The 12,865-nt window shown below is 44.4% G+C and overlaps 1 protein-coding gene across 1 annotated transcript in view; it reads right to left on the bottom strand.

The window, feature by feature from the left end:
- The window catches only part of LOC108362199 (uncharacterized), a 23,579-nt gene extending 12,672 nt beyond the window's left edge, over positions 1 to 10,907 (bottom strand). Inside the window, exon 1 of the mRNA XM_017615067.1 lies at positions 10,531 to 10,907. Coding sequence (XP_017470556.1) covers positions 10,531 to 10,779 — 249 coding nt within the window. The 5' untranslated portion in view covers positions 10,780 to 10,907. The remainder of the gene's footprint in view (positions 1 to 10,530) is intronic.
- Positions 10,908 to 12,865: the final 1,958 nt, after the last annotated feature.

Below are 12,865 nucleotides of genomic sequence, written 5' to 3'. Positions count from 1 at the left end.
ACGGAGCTTCATCTGCCTCGGGAGACACGCACAACACTCGCACAACTTCGCTCTGGCTACTGCAGCAGTTTGAACTCCTACTTGAGTAGGTTGAATGAGGATGTGCCGAATGAGTGTCCGGCATGCGGAGAGACCCCACATGACTCGAAACATCTCTTCGCATGCCCGGAAAACCCGACAACCCTAACGGCCTTGTCCCTGTGGACAAACCCCACAGAAGCTGCACGCTTCCTAGGGTTGCCGTTAGTGGAACTTGACGACAACGACTGAGATACCAACCGTCCTGGCGGGGATGTTGTAGCCGCTACAACAACAACAACAAGAGAACGGACTTCAGAGCAAAATCGAGGAGATAACCGTCTTCATGGGAAGGCATGTAATATTGATAGCTGCGGTCCAAGAGACGAAGTTGCACAGCAATTCATCATTGTTGAGTTGTCCCACTGCTCAAACCGGGGAAAGCAGCTAACAAAGGAGTCTTATCGTCCGATAACACTCCTTTCCCCAGTAGCGAAGACATAAGAGGCCTTGCTACTCCCGTATTTTGCGAACCACCTGACCCAAGCGAAGCATAAGCATCGTTTCCGTAAAGTGCACAGCACAACAACAGCAAATAACGCTATAAATACTCAGATAACACGTGGCCTTAACCGCAACCGCCCCTGTGAGAGAACTATTCTAGTAGCGTTGGACCTGTCAAAGGCGTTTGACACCGTCAGCCACTCCACGCTGCATAGAGGCCTCCTCACTCCCACAGAGACTCAAACAGTGGTCAGCGAATTATCTGAGTGGTCGACACCCGTCAGCGTTGTTTAAAGGCAAATCAAGCAAACTTAGAAAAATAAAACAGGGAGTTCCACAGGGTGATGTCCTTTCCCCACTACTGTTTAAATGTTATATTCCCAAGCTCCCTCAACCACCAGAGGTCAGACTACCGCTCGGTATTCACGTCGATGACACACCAATTCCGACGGTGAATAATCCTAAAATACTCGGAGTAACATTCGACAGTGTGCTCTCCTTCTCTGCGCAAACAACCGCAGTTGTCAACAAAGTACAGGCGGGCAGTACCTGTGGCAAAGACAAAGAAACGTTGCTGGCAACATACAAGGCAATTGGCCGGTGGGGGACCAGTAGGACGCAGTGGATGAAGCTACAGACAGCACAAAACACCTCACTATGGACAGCGACCGGCCGGCCCACGACAGCCGGTTCTACGTACCGGAATGACTCGGGTTTCACCCGACCAAGGGCTGTTGTTTCGGCGATCTGACCCCGTTTAGGTCGGCGAAGTATCTCAGAAGTTGTCCGTCCATAGGGCAACATTCACTACGCATTCTCCTACTCAGGGCTGGCATCGAGTCAAACCCTGGGCCAGAAATATACACCTGCTGTGTATGCCGAAGACGATTACACCACAACTCCACCTCAGTCAAGTGTAATGCCTGCGAGGGGTGGAGTCACCTCAGGGTCTGCTCGGGACTACGGACACACAGACAGTGGACCACGTCGTACGTGGCCCCCTGTTGCTCAAACAGAGCAGCCTCCACGGCAAACCATAGTCCGCCCGTGCAGCCCCACACACTCACACAGCAACCACACACAGTCGCCACAACACAACAACATAATAACACCACAGACCGTACCACAGCCACCACAGACCACATAACACACACAACCGCACCACCACCCACACGCCGCCGCCAACAACTCCTGGTTCCCCCTACAATCTGCACGGTATGTCAGACCAGAATATTCCGTAATGTGACATCAGTCAAGTGCAACACCTGCCTTGGCTGGTGCCACTTTAGGGCATGTTCAGGTCTGCGTACCACGCGAGATTGGACGGGGAACTTCGAGGGCCCGTGTTGCGCTGCTCGGTCGCAGACTTCAATTGCGACGCCCCCCACCACCACCACAGGGCGGCAATCACCTCAGCAGCACACACAGCCAACGGCGGCAAGAACATACACCTCACTTACACCCCACATCACGACACGTCTCCCGAACCACATGAAGCTCCTTCAATTCAACTGTAACGGGCTACAGAGCAAGATTGAGGAGATAACCGTCTTCATGTGTCGGCATGGTATATTAATAGCTGCGGTCCAAGAGACGAAGTTGCACAGCAATTCAACTTTGTTGAATTGCGCCGGGTACAACGTGCACCGTCGAGATCGCGAGCGAGATAATGGTGGTGGCTTAGCGTTCATCACGCACCACACCGTGCAGTATCGTCTTATCGAAGCAGACATCGACCGCAGGGATACCACCCTAGAATGTCAGGGCATCGCTATCCGGTCAGGCGATGTCGAGCTCGAAATATTTAATATATACATACCCCCTGTCACCTGCTGCCCGGCAGGATATCACCCTGATATAGGTGCGCTCCTCAGAGGTGAAAACCGTATGGTAGTAGGTGACTTTAATGCGCACCACGATCTTTGGCACTCAAGCCTGTCAAACGATCGTAGGGGAACAGACTTGGCTGAGCAGATAGACGATTCGACATTCTGCACAATGAACGACGACGCACCCACCAGGATTATGGGTAACTGCAGTAGCTCGCCAGACATCACAATAGTCAGCGCTGGTCTGATAAACAGCATAACGTGGCGACCTATGCTGACTCTAGCATCAGACCATCTACCCATAGTCATCTCGATTGATAAACCAACCGACTTTGCCTCCGCCAAACACCGGACCTATATCAACTTTTCTAAAGCTGATTGGAAAGGTTACGCGGAGTTTACCGAAAACACCTTCGCAGCGCTCCCCACACCAACCGACGTCCATCTCGGTGAACGTAAGTTCCGCAGGGCTATCACTGCTGCTGCAGCTCGCTTCATACCGGCAGGATGCATATCGGACCCACGTCCAAACTTCCCTGCCGAAGCGGCTGTTCTAGCCGATGAGCGTGATAGCCTTCGTCAGGCCGATCCCGGAGATCCCCGTATCAGGGATCTCAACGCGGAGATTCGGCAACTTGTAAACGTACATAAGCGGAAGAAGTGGGAGGAGCATCTGAAGACTTGTAACTTCACCTCTGGTGTGAGCAAGCTTTGGTCAACCGTGAGGTCATTGTCTAATCCGACGAAGCACGACGACAGAGTCGAAATTTCCTTCGGCGACCATGCTTCGTCGGACCCGGAGAGATGCGCGAGCTATTTTAGCCGGCAGTTCATACTGCATCCTCCGGTAGACAAAGCCAAGCGTCGAGTGACCAGAAGGCTGCACAAACTGCCAACAACTTGTGCCCCCCTTGCTTTCACTTGCGGTGAAGTTCAGGTGGCCATCGGGAAGGCGAAAGCCTCCAAAGCCATGGGTCCCGACGGAATATGCATGCTGATGCTGAAAAATTTGGGTCCTGCGGGGGTAGCGTACCTAACGGAGGTCCTCAACTTGTCAATGGCCACTCTCATCATCCCAGACATCTGGAAGGTGGGGAGAGTGGTCCCACTGCTCAAACCGGGGAAACCTGCCAACAAAGGAGATTCGTATCGTCCGATTACACTCCTTTCCCCGGTAGCGAAGACACTCGAGGCCTTGCTACTCCCGTACTTCACAAACCACCTGACCCCAGCGAAGCATCAGCATGGTTTCCGTAAAGTGCACAGTACAACAACAGCACTTAACGCCATAAACACTCAGATAACTCGTGGCCTTAACCGTAACCGTCCCTGTGAGAGAACGATTCTAGTAGCGTTGGACTTGTCAAAGGCGTTTGACACCGTCTGCCATTCCACGCTACTAGAAGATATAGAGGCCTCCTCTCTCCCACAGAGGCTCAAACGGTGGTCGGCAAATTATCTAAGTGGTCGACATTCGTCGGTAATGTTTAGAGACAAAACGAGTAAGCAGCGAAAAATAAAACAGGGGGTTCCTCAGGGTGGTGTCCTTTCCCCGCTACTGTTTAACTTTTACATTTCAAAGCTCCCTCAACCACCAGAGGGAGTCTCGATTGTCTCTTATGCCGACGATTGCTCGATCATGGCGACTGGGAATGGAATTGATGACCTGTGTTCGAAAGTAAACGGCTATCTCTCCGAACTTTCTCGCTTCTTCACTGCAAAGTGTCTAGCCCTCTCCCCTACGAAATCCTCCGCGACCCTGTTCACAACCTGGACGAAGGAGGTCAGGCTACCGCTGGGGATTCACGTCGATGACACACCAATTCCGACGGTGAATAACCCCAAAATACTCGGAGTAACATTCGACAGCCTGCTCTCCTTCTCTGCGCACTCAACCGCTATTGTCAATAAAGTACAGAGCCGCAACAAGGTCCTCAAGTCGCTAGCCGGCAGTACTTGGGGCAAAGACAAAGAAACGTTGCTGGCAACATACAAGGCAATAGGCCGGCCGGTTTTGAACTACGCAGCGCCAGTGTGGTCGCCAGGGACTAGTAGGACGCAGTGGACGAAGCTACAGACTGTACAGAACACCGCACTCAGGACAGCGACAGGATGCCTCCTGATGTCGCCTGAACACCACCTGCACGGCGAGGCGCAAATGCTCCCTGTAAAGGAGCACAATATAATGCTCTGCAAGCAGTTCCTGATCGGGAGCCACAGAAGTGGCCACCCAAGCAGACAGCTGCTTGCAGAGGAGCCCTCGCCTAGGCACGTCAGGAGGCATCTATATGAACTGACGGACGAAGTCCAGAGGTTCATTAAGCAACCTCTGGACCCGACAGCGTACAGACAGGCCCTGAACGGCATTCACAGGGACTCAGTCTCGAGTTATGTAGACTCTAGACCTGTGAATGCCGTTCTAGGCATACCACCCCCGGACATAGACGAGACAGAGCTTCATCTGCCTCGGGAGACACGCACTACACTCGCTCAACTTCGCTCCGGCTACTGCAGCAGGTTAAACTCCTACTTGAGTAGGCTGAATGAGGATGTGCCGAACGAATGTCCGGCATGCGGAGAGACCCCACATGACTCGAACCATCTCTTCGCATGCCCGGAAAACCCGACAACCCTAACGGCCTTGTCCCTGTGGACAGATCCCACAGAAGCTGCACGCTTCCTAGGGTTGCCGTTAGTGGAACTTGACGACAACGACTGAGATACCAACTGGGCGGGGTTGTTGTAGCCGCTACAACAACAACAACAACAACCGGATGCCTTCTGATGCCGCCAGAACACCACCTGCACGACGAGGCAAAAATGCTCCTTATAAAGCACAACTCTGCAAGTAATTCCTAGTAGGGAGACAGAGACGTGAGCACCCGAACAGACACCTGCTTGCAGAGGAGCCCTCGCCGAGGCATCTCAGAAGGCATCTTTACGAGCTGACGGACGAAGTCCAGAGGTTTATAAAGCAGCCTCTGGACCCGTCCTTGAGCGGCATTCACAGGGAGTCAGTCTCAAGTTACGTAGACTCCAGACCTGTGATTGCCGTTCTGGGCACACAACCACTAGACATAGACGAGACGCAGCTTCGCCTGGGTCGGGAGACACGAACCACAATAGCCCAACTTTGCTCTGGCTATTGCAGCAGGTTGAACTCATACCTGAGCAGATTAGATGCAGATGTGCCAAACGATCTTCAAAATACCACGCTTGGTCACAATGAGGGGCGGGGCATAGGTTTTTACCACGTAATCAATATCCTCTAAGGAAATCTAGCGTTTTTTCGAGATACATTCAAATATGGCGCGCAGTGTTTGGCGCTTTTTAAACTCGCCGGGCTTTTAAAGCCAAATAATTTTTTTGTGAACTTTTTGTTAGCAAGAAAACCAAGGCACTTTGAACAGGTAGTAGGTGGGCATGATTCAATAATTGAAGGTTTGCTCAGGGTTAAAAATTGGAAAAAGGGGGGCATGTAGTATGGGTTCGTTCCGTTATGTATATTTATAATTTTGCTATCGATGCAGAGAATATGCACTACATGGAGGTAGGTATGCACATCTCGAGGTGCCAAAGCTACGAGTAAGGGTGTCGGATGTGTTTTTTGGATGCGGACTTTATTTAATTTATTAAAGGGGATTTCGCGGCGATTAAATCGTAAAAATTTGCTAAATCAACGTTAGGCAGCCACAACTGCACATCGATGTGATTTAGTGTCAATTTGGATGGAAGTTGGAGCTGAAAAATTGAAATTTTACTTTGAAGCCTAATCGCGTTGGTGTTAAAAGAAGAAAATTCTAACAAAAAAGCCAAAAGCAACTAGTAAGTCGAGCGACTCACCAAGTGAGCGCGATGGAAGAGTGCAGCAAATGCAAAACAACTATTCGTGATAAATCAGTTAGATGTGTGGGTGTATGCGGTCGTAGCTATCACATATCAACAAAATGCTCGGGTCTTGACGACTACAGTAGCAGCTGTCTCATTACGAACAAAATGATTAAGTTTCTGTGTGATGATTGCTTGCAGTTTATACGTAATGTGGATAAAATGTTTAGAGAAGTGCAAGACAAAATGAAGAAAAATGGTAGTTACCTAAAAGAGTACAAAAATAGCTTTAAAGAGGCGATGAAAACAAATGAGCGCGAAATAAAAAGTTTGATAGAAGCTGTAGAAGCTAAGTACTCTGAGCGTGTTCAATCACTTGTAGCAGCGCAGCAATCTTTTGAGAAAAAAGTTGAAGAGGTCGAAAAAAAGTATCTGACTTTACAAGAGCAATAAAAGAAAACTCCGATAACGTGTGCCGTGAGCTTGACAGTAATAAAAAAGAAAATAAAAAAGTCTGTGAAGAGGTAAAAGGCATCATGAGTAAGCACAGTGGAGTAGTAAGCGAGACGTACGCGGATAAGCTAAAAAGGGGTGCGGGGTGTGCCCCAGTAATTCTAAAGCCAAAGAAAAGTCAACAAAGTAATATAACCAGAAATGAAGTCAAAGAATGTATTAACCCAGCCAATTTAAAAGTTAAGGTTAATGGGATGTTTAATAGACAGGATGGTGCAGTTGAAATTAAATGTGTAAATAATAGCGATAGAGATATCCTAGCTGATGAAATCAAAAATAAGTTAAGCCAAAAATATGATGTGGAAATCCCAGGCTTGTGATACCCCAAAATATTAATAAGTGGGCTATCGGCGAAATTGGAGTGTGATAAAGTCGAAAAAGCTATACGTAAGCAAAACGATGTCTTATTTGAGCACCTCAAATGTACTAAAGTTTTTAAATCGCAGAAAAATCCTAGAGTGTTTAATGCGTTTATTGAAGTGGATGGTGTAGCCTTCAAAAGCATTATAAAGGAGCAAAGAATCAATATTGAATGGGATCGATGTATGGCTTACGAAAGCGATGGAGTTCTAAGATGTTATAAGTGTTGGGGCTTTAACCACAAAGCTGCAATGTGCAAAGAACAGCATCAGATATGTGCTAAGTGCGGGGAAAATGATCATAGCTATAGAGAATGTCAGAATAACTTTGTGAAATGCAGAAATTGTAGCATAGCGAAAGCAAGACTTAATCTGGCGGACATCGACGAAAAGCATGATGCAAGGGACAGCTGCTGTCGCGTATTACAGAGAAAGGTAAAACTGCAGGCCGAAAGAACATTATACTAGCAATCAAAGGGCAAGATACTATGCCTTTACTTGAACATATGTGGTCTGAGAACGAATTTTTCCCAATTAGAAGTTTTGTTGGAAGACAGTGTATATGACTTCGTATGCTTGTCTGAAACGCATCTTACCTCAGACATAGACGATGAGGAGCTATATCTTCCAAATTATAGTATTCATCGAAATGACAGCGATTCAAAACACACTGGCGGTGTTGTAGTCTACGTGAATAAGTCATGGGAAGTGCTAGCGACTGAAGTTGAATCTAAAGCGAGAGCCTTTTGGTGGCTTTCGATAAAATTACGCCGCAATAGCAAATATCTTGAGCTAGGGACAATGTACAGATCCCCCAATAGGGTAACTTCCCCAGAAAGTGTTTTTTGCGAATTTTTTAAGGATAAGCTAGACTCGCTCTTAGAAACCAGTGATGTCATAATAACTGGAGACTTCAATATAAACTGGTATGAAAACACTGTTTCCAGAAGAATCATAAAGCAAGCAACGGATGACAGTAGCTTTAAGCAGATTCTGAATAACCCTACTCGAATAACTGAGTTTTCCGCAACGCTGATAGACTATGTCGTGACAAATATAAGTAATATAAATGCACATACGGTGTCAGACCTCAAAATAAGTGATCATGAAACGATACTAATCGAAATTAATGAGCGTGAGAAAGCAAAGCCCACCAAATCAACGTTAAAAAGATTAACCTTTGACAACCGTATTTTGTGTGATACGGTGAATGCAAGATGTGCAAATTGCAATGAAGGTGAGCTCGAAGCATATGCCACAACATTTAATGAAGCTTTAAAAGAAGCAATCAATAAAATGACAATAGTGAGAACAGTGAAGTCTAATGTAAGCAGATGTAGATGGTATAATGCTAGACTCAGGACGTTAAGGCAATCGAAGGAAGCAAGCTATAGGCGGGCAACGTGGACTCGAAATACGGAAGACTGGGCGCGTTATAGAGAATGTAGAAATCGGTACGTTAGTGAGCTGAACCGGGCCAAGTGCCAATATATTGAAGCGAAAATAGATCGGTGTTTGGACCAAAAAACCATGTGGAAAGCAATAAAGGACCTTGTGCTGAAAAAGGAGCAAAAAAATATCAAAAAAATCGACTTCGGAGATAAGATTGTAAATAATAAGCATGAACTTGCCAATCGTCTCAACGAATTCTTCGTAGAAAGTATAAACCGAATAAACGTGGCAATACCAGCGGTTCCTTATATTAACCTTAGGAGCAGAGCGGACACACGCTTTAAGTTTAATGAAATAAATCTTGTGGAGCTAAAATCAACGCTGACTAAAATGAATAGCAAAAAAGATTGTAACTCAATGTCGATTACTTACTTGTTATCCACCTTTAATGTTACTGGGCCGATTGTCCTATCTTTAATTAAAAAGTCACTTGAAACCGGTATATACCCACATCGCTGGAAGCAGTCAATAGTAGTCCCAATAGAAAAAGTAAAAAATGCAAAAAAGCCGGAAGAATACAGACCAATCAACACGCTATTAATTGAAAGCAAAATTATTGAAAAAATTGTTCACGCCCAGCTCGAAAACTATTTTGAGAAGCACAACCTCTTTTGTGAGTATCAGTCTGGATTCAGACTAAAGCATAGCTGTGAATCATTGCTTAACCTTGTCATCACGAAATGGAAGACTGAACGAGATAACAAGCGAGTGATAGCAGCAGTTTTTATTGATCTCCAGAGAGCTTTTGAGACGATCGATAGAACGATATTGTTAAAGAAGTTAGAGGACTACGGGATCTCAGGGGTCGAACACCGTTGGTTCCAGAGTTACCTTTCCGGAAGACACCAGAAAACGAGAGTGGAAGGCGTGGAATCTGATTCGACGACAGTTGTACTTGGAGTTCCCCAGGGGGCAGTTCTCGGCACGCTGCTTTTTATTATCTATATCAACGATCTTGAACGAGCTTTGAAGGATGCGAAAATTTGTCTATTTGCTGATGATGCACTACTATACGTGGCGGGAGACACTGCGGATGACTGTATAGCAAAACTAAACAGTGACTTAGTATCTGTAGCACGATACCTTAAAATGAATAAACTGAAACTGAATATTGCGAAGACAAAATCGATGCTTTTCGGCGGTAGATCTGACTTGGACCTCACTATAGACGGAAGCACCATTGAAGAAGTAGACCAAATAAAATACCTGGGCGTTGTCTTAGATACTAAGTTGAAATTTGATGCACATATTGATTATATTTGTAAAAAAATATCTAAAAAAGTTGGTTTAATGTGTAGGATCAGAAATAAGGTATCACTGTGCTGTGCTATAAAAATTTATAATGCGATTATCAAGCCTCACTTTGAATATTGTTCTACCATACTTTTTTTAGGAAGCCAACATAGCATAGATAGAATGCAGAAATTACAGAACAAAGCTATGAGATGTATTCTTAAGTATAATCGTTTAGCATGCGTTAGGGACATGCTTGATACTCTGAAATGGATGTCGGTCACACGTTGGTGATTTATAATGCAATCTTATTCATTTTCAAAGTTAAAAATCGTATGCTTCCTAGATATCTTACGGCCGAAATTAACTATGTGGCCGATGTTCAACCGTATTTATTAAGAAGTAACGCCGATATAAAAAGACCGTCGTATATATCAAGCGCAGCACAGAATAGTCTATTCTATAGGGGAGCAACTATATTTAATTCGCTACCTTATGATATAAAAGATTTAATTTTCAACTCATTTAAAAGAAAGCTATCAAATTGGGTAAAAGAAAATTTTGTATAACCATCCTTAAACACATATGAACATGTATGTTTCTATAGTACTAAGTACGAATTGTAAAAAAATAGCTTAAAGCTAAATAAATATACTACTACTACTACATAATTCCATAAATATATGTATGTACTAGCATACGCGTGTACGTATTTATTTCCTAGTAGCGATATTCACATAAGTTTTCAGGCGAATTTAAAATTAAAAACATTTTTAAGATAGAGATAATATTACCTGCAATTCTTCAGTTGTTATTTGGATACTTGTACTTGGAGCAGCGTTTGGGGGGGCGTTTTGCGATAAGGGCTGAACCACAGCAGCATTGTTACCAGAGTTTATCTGCAGTTGCGGCTTAGTATTTTCTTGTTCAAATGGATTATAATCTTCCAGAGAATTTTGGATATTGGATGTTACTCTTGTCGCTTGTTGAATAGCAGGATCAGCAAAAGGATTTTCACCAAAAGGGTCGTCGAAACCAGACATTTTACCAACCTTACCAGGTTTCGTTTACTTATTTTCCATTGATGTCACCGAAGTATTTTCATTAATCATCAGTGTATCAGGTGGAATGTGTGAGAACTGGGTACATACTACAGGGACATTCGCAATAAACTAAACATCCGTTATACCCTGTACAGCTAGGAAAACATCGATTTTTTTCTCAACATCGATGTTTTTGCAAATTGCAATTTTGAAACGACGCGTTTCTGGCCACCTAGTAACAATCTGGAGGGGGAGGCCTAAAATTGTTAACCACTAAACAATACATATTTATATTTATATCATAAACAAAAAACTTTTGTTAAATTTCGTTGTTTTCTATGAGCAATTACCACGTCAAAAATACTCTAAATCACCAGTTTTCACTTTTAAAACACTATTAAAACGTCTCCGGTTATTATTTTATGCAAACAAAATCATTTATTCACTTTTATTTTATATATTTCGTTAATAAAACAGAGTAAACACACTTTGTGCCTGCCAAAATTATTATAACCTCAAATCGCTGGTATTGCCACTTAAAGGTCAGGCGCACTAACCGACGCGACACTGCAGCGGCACTACGCCACACGGCGCGACACTTTTTGATATATCGCACTGAAACTGCAGCGGCGCGACACTTCGCTGCAAATTTTTTAATTTATTTGTGTCAAAACTTTCAAACAAGATGGATGCCAGTGACGCTGATGACATTACGTTAATGCCTTTTATTTTTATTTTCCTTGGCGAATTCTTCTCAAATATTATGTTTCTTTACATACAATTTTCTTCTTTAATGAAATGCATGTGAATATTGACTCAAAATTGGAAATCCAATTACTTCAAGTTAAAAATATAGTACGAAATGTTTTGTCGTTCCGCTAGCTATACCGCACTAGGCGGCACTGGAACTGCGCGACACCACGCGGCGCGACATTTTTGCCTAGTTGGTCAAATTTGCCGCGCAGCGTCGCGTCGCGTATCTCCGCTGCAGCGTAGTGCGGTATGCTCCATAAGAATACATGCAAAGAATATTTTGCCGCGCTGTGTAGTGTCGTGTCGCGTTGCCTAGTGCGGTCGTACCTTTATTTCACATTTCATTTGCGCTATTACACTCAGTTTACACTATACACTTCTTCTTTTATTACTTACACCTAATTAAAATATTCTAACCAAAATATATAGGAAATTTCACTATACCATGGCAGCGCTACTTTTATGGGCGGTAGCCCCAGTAATGTCACACAGAAAGGATAATTCTACGTAGTGAGGGTTATAATCCCTAAGCGCGGCCGAAGGCCGCCTACGCAGAAAGGTATTCTCTGCAAAAGGTGTTCAGCCCCCCTTCTTCGGACGCAAGTTTAACTTTGTTTTTTCCTTGCAAAAAAACTAAAATTCCCCTATTTTCAAACAGCTCCCCAGAGGTCTGTGGGAGGGGGAGGGGGGGAGGGGTGACTTTTCATAAAGCGGCGTCAATCCTCTTTCGTTTAGGGGGGATTTGTGGGGCCCACACTACCTCCCCCTCCGCCCCCACTCCTAAATCGTTGTACAAATAGCTAAATATTTCCCTTGATTTTTATGGAAAAAGCGCCGCAGCCGNATTTAACAAAAGTTTTTTGTTAATAACTTTTAAATGGTTAATAATATTAGCCCTCCCCCTCCGGTTTGCTAATAGGGGGACCGATCGCGCGTTTTTTTATTAAAAATTTTCATTATTTAAATATATATTAAATAAAAGAAGATACCGAAAAGCATTGAACACTGCACACACCTTGTAAGGAAAAGTGAATTATTACGAAATACTAATACAGTGGCAGCACTATAGCTATTTTGGAATCTCGCGTTTCAGTTCGCAAAGCTTGTCAACTTCTTTTTAATAACAAAATAATCTATCTTTGGTTGAATATTTTAATAGTGTTTAAAAAGTGAGACCAGGTGATTTAATGAATCTTTGTCGGTGTAACTGGGTGGGGTTTAGTACCGCTCACAACTATTTCGGGCTATTCCGTCCAAATGGGTGGCCCGATCCAAAAAAAAAAATTCACACACTTGTAGTCAAGGGTCCACGCAATATTTTAACACTCACTTT

The sequence above is a fragment of the Rhagoletis zephyria genome, unplaced genomic scaffold (genome assembly GCF_001687245.7).
Source record: "Rhagoletis zephyria isolate East Lansing unplaced genomic scaffold, Rhagoletis_zephyria_1.1 Rzeph_scaffold_00960, whole genome shotgun sequence".
NCBI lineage: Eukaryota > Metazoa > Arthropoda > Insecta > Diptera > Tephritidae > Rhagoletis > Rhagoletis zephyria.
The sequence above is the reverse complement of the archived record's forward strand: the minus strand, read 5'-3'. Positions and strand labels throughout refer to the sequence as shown.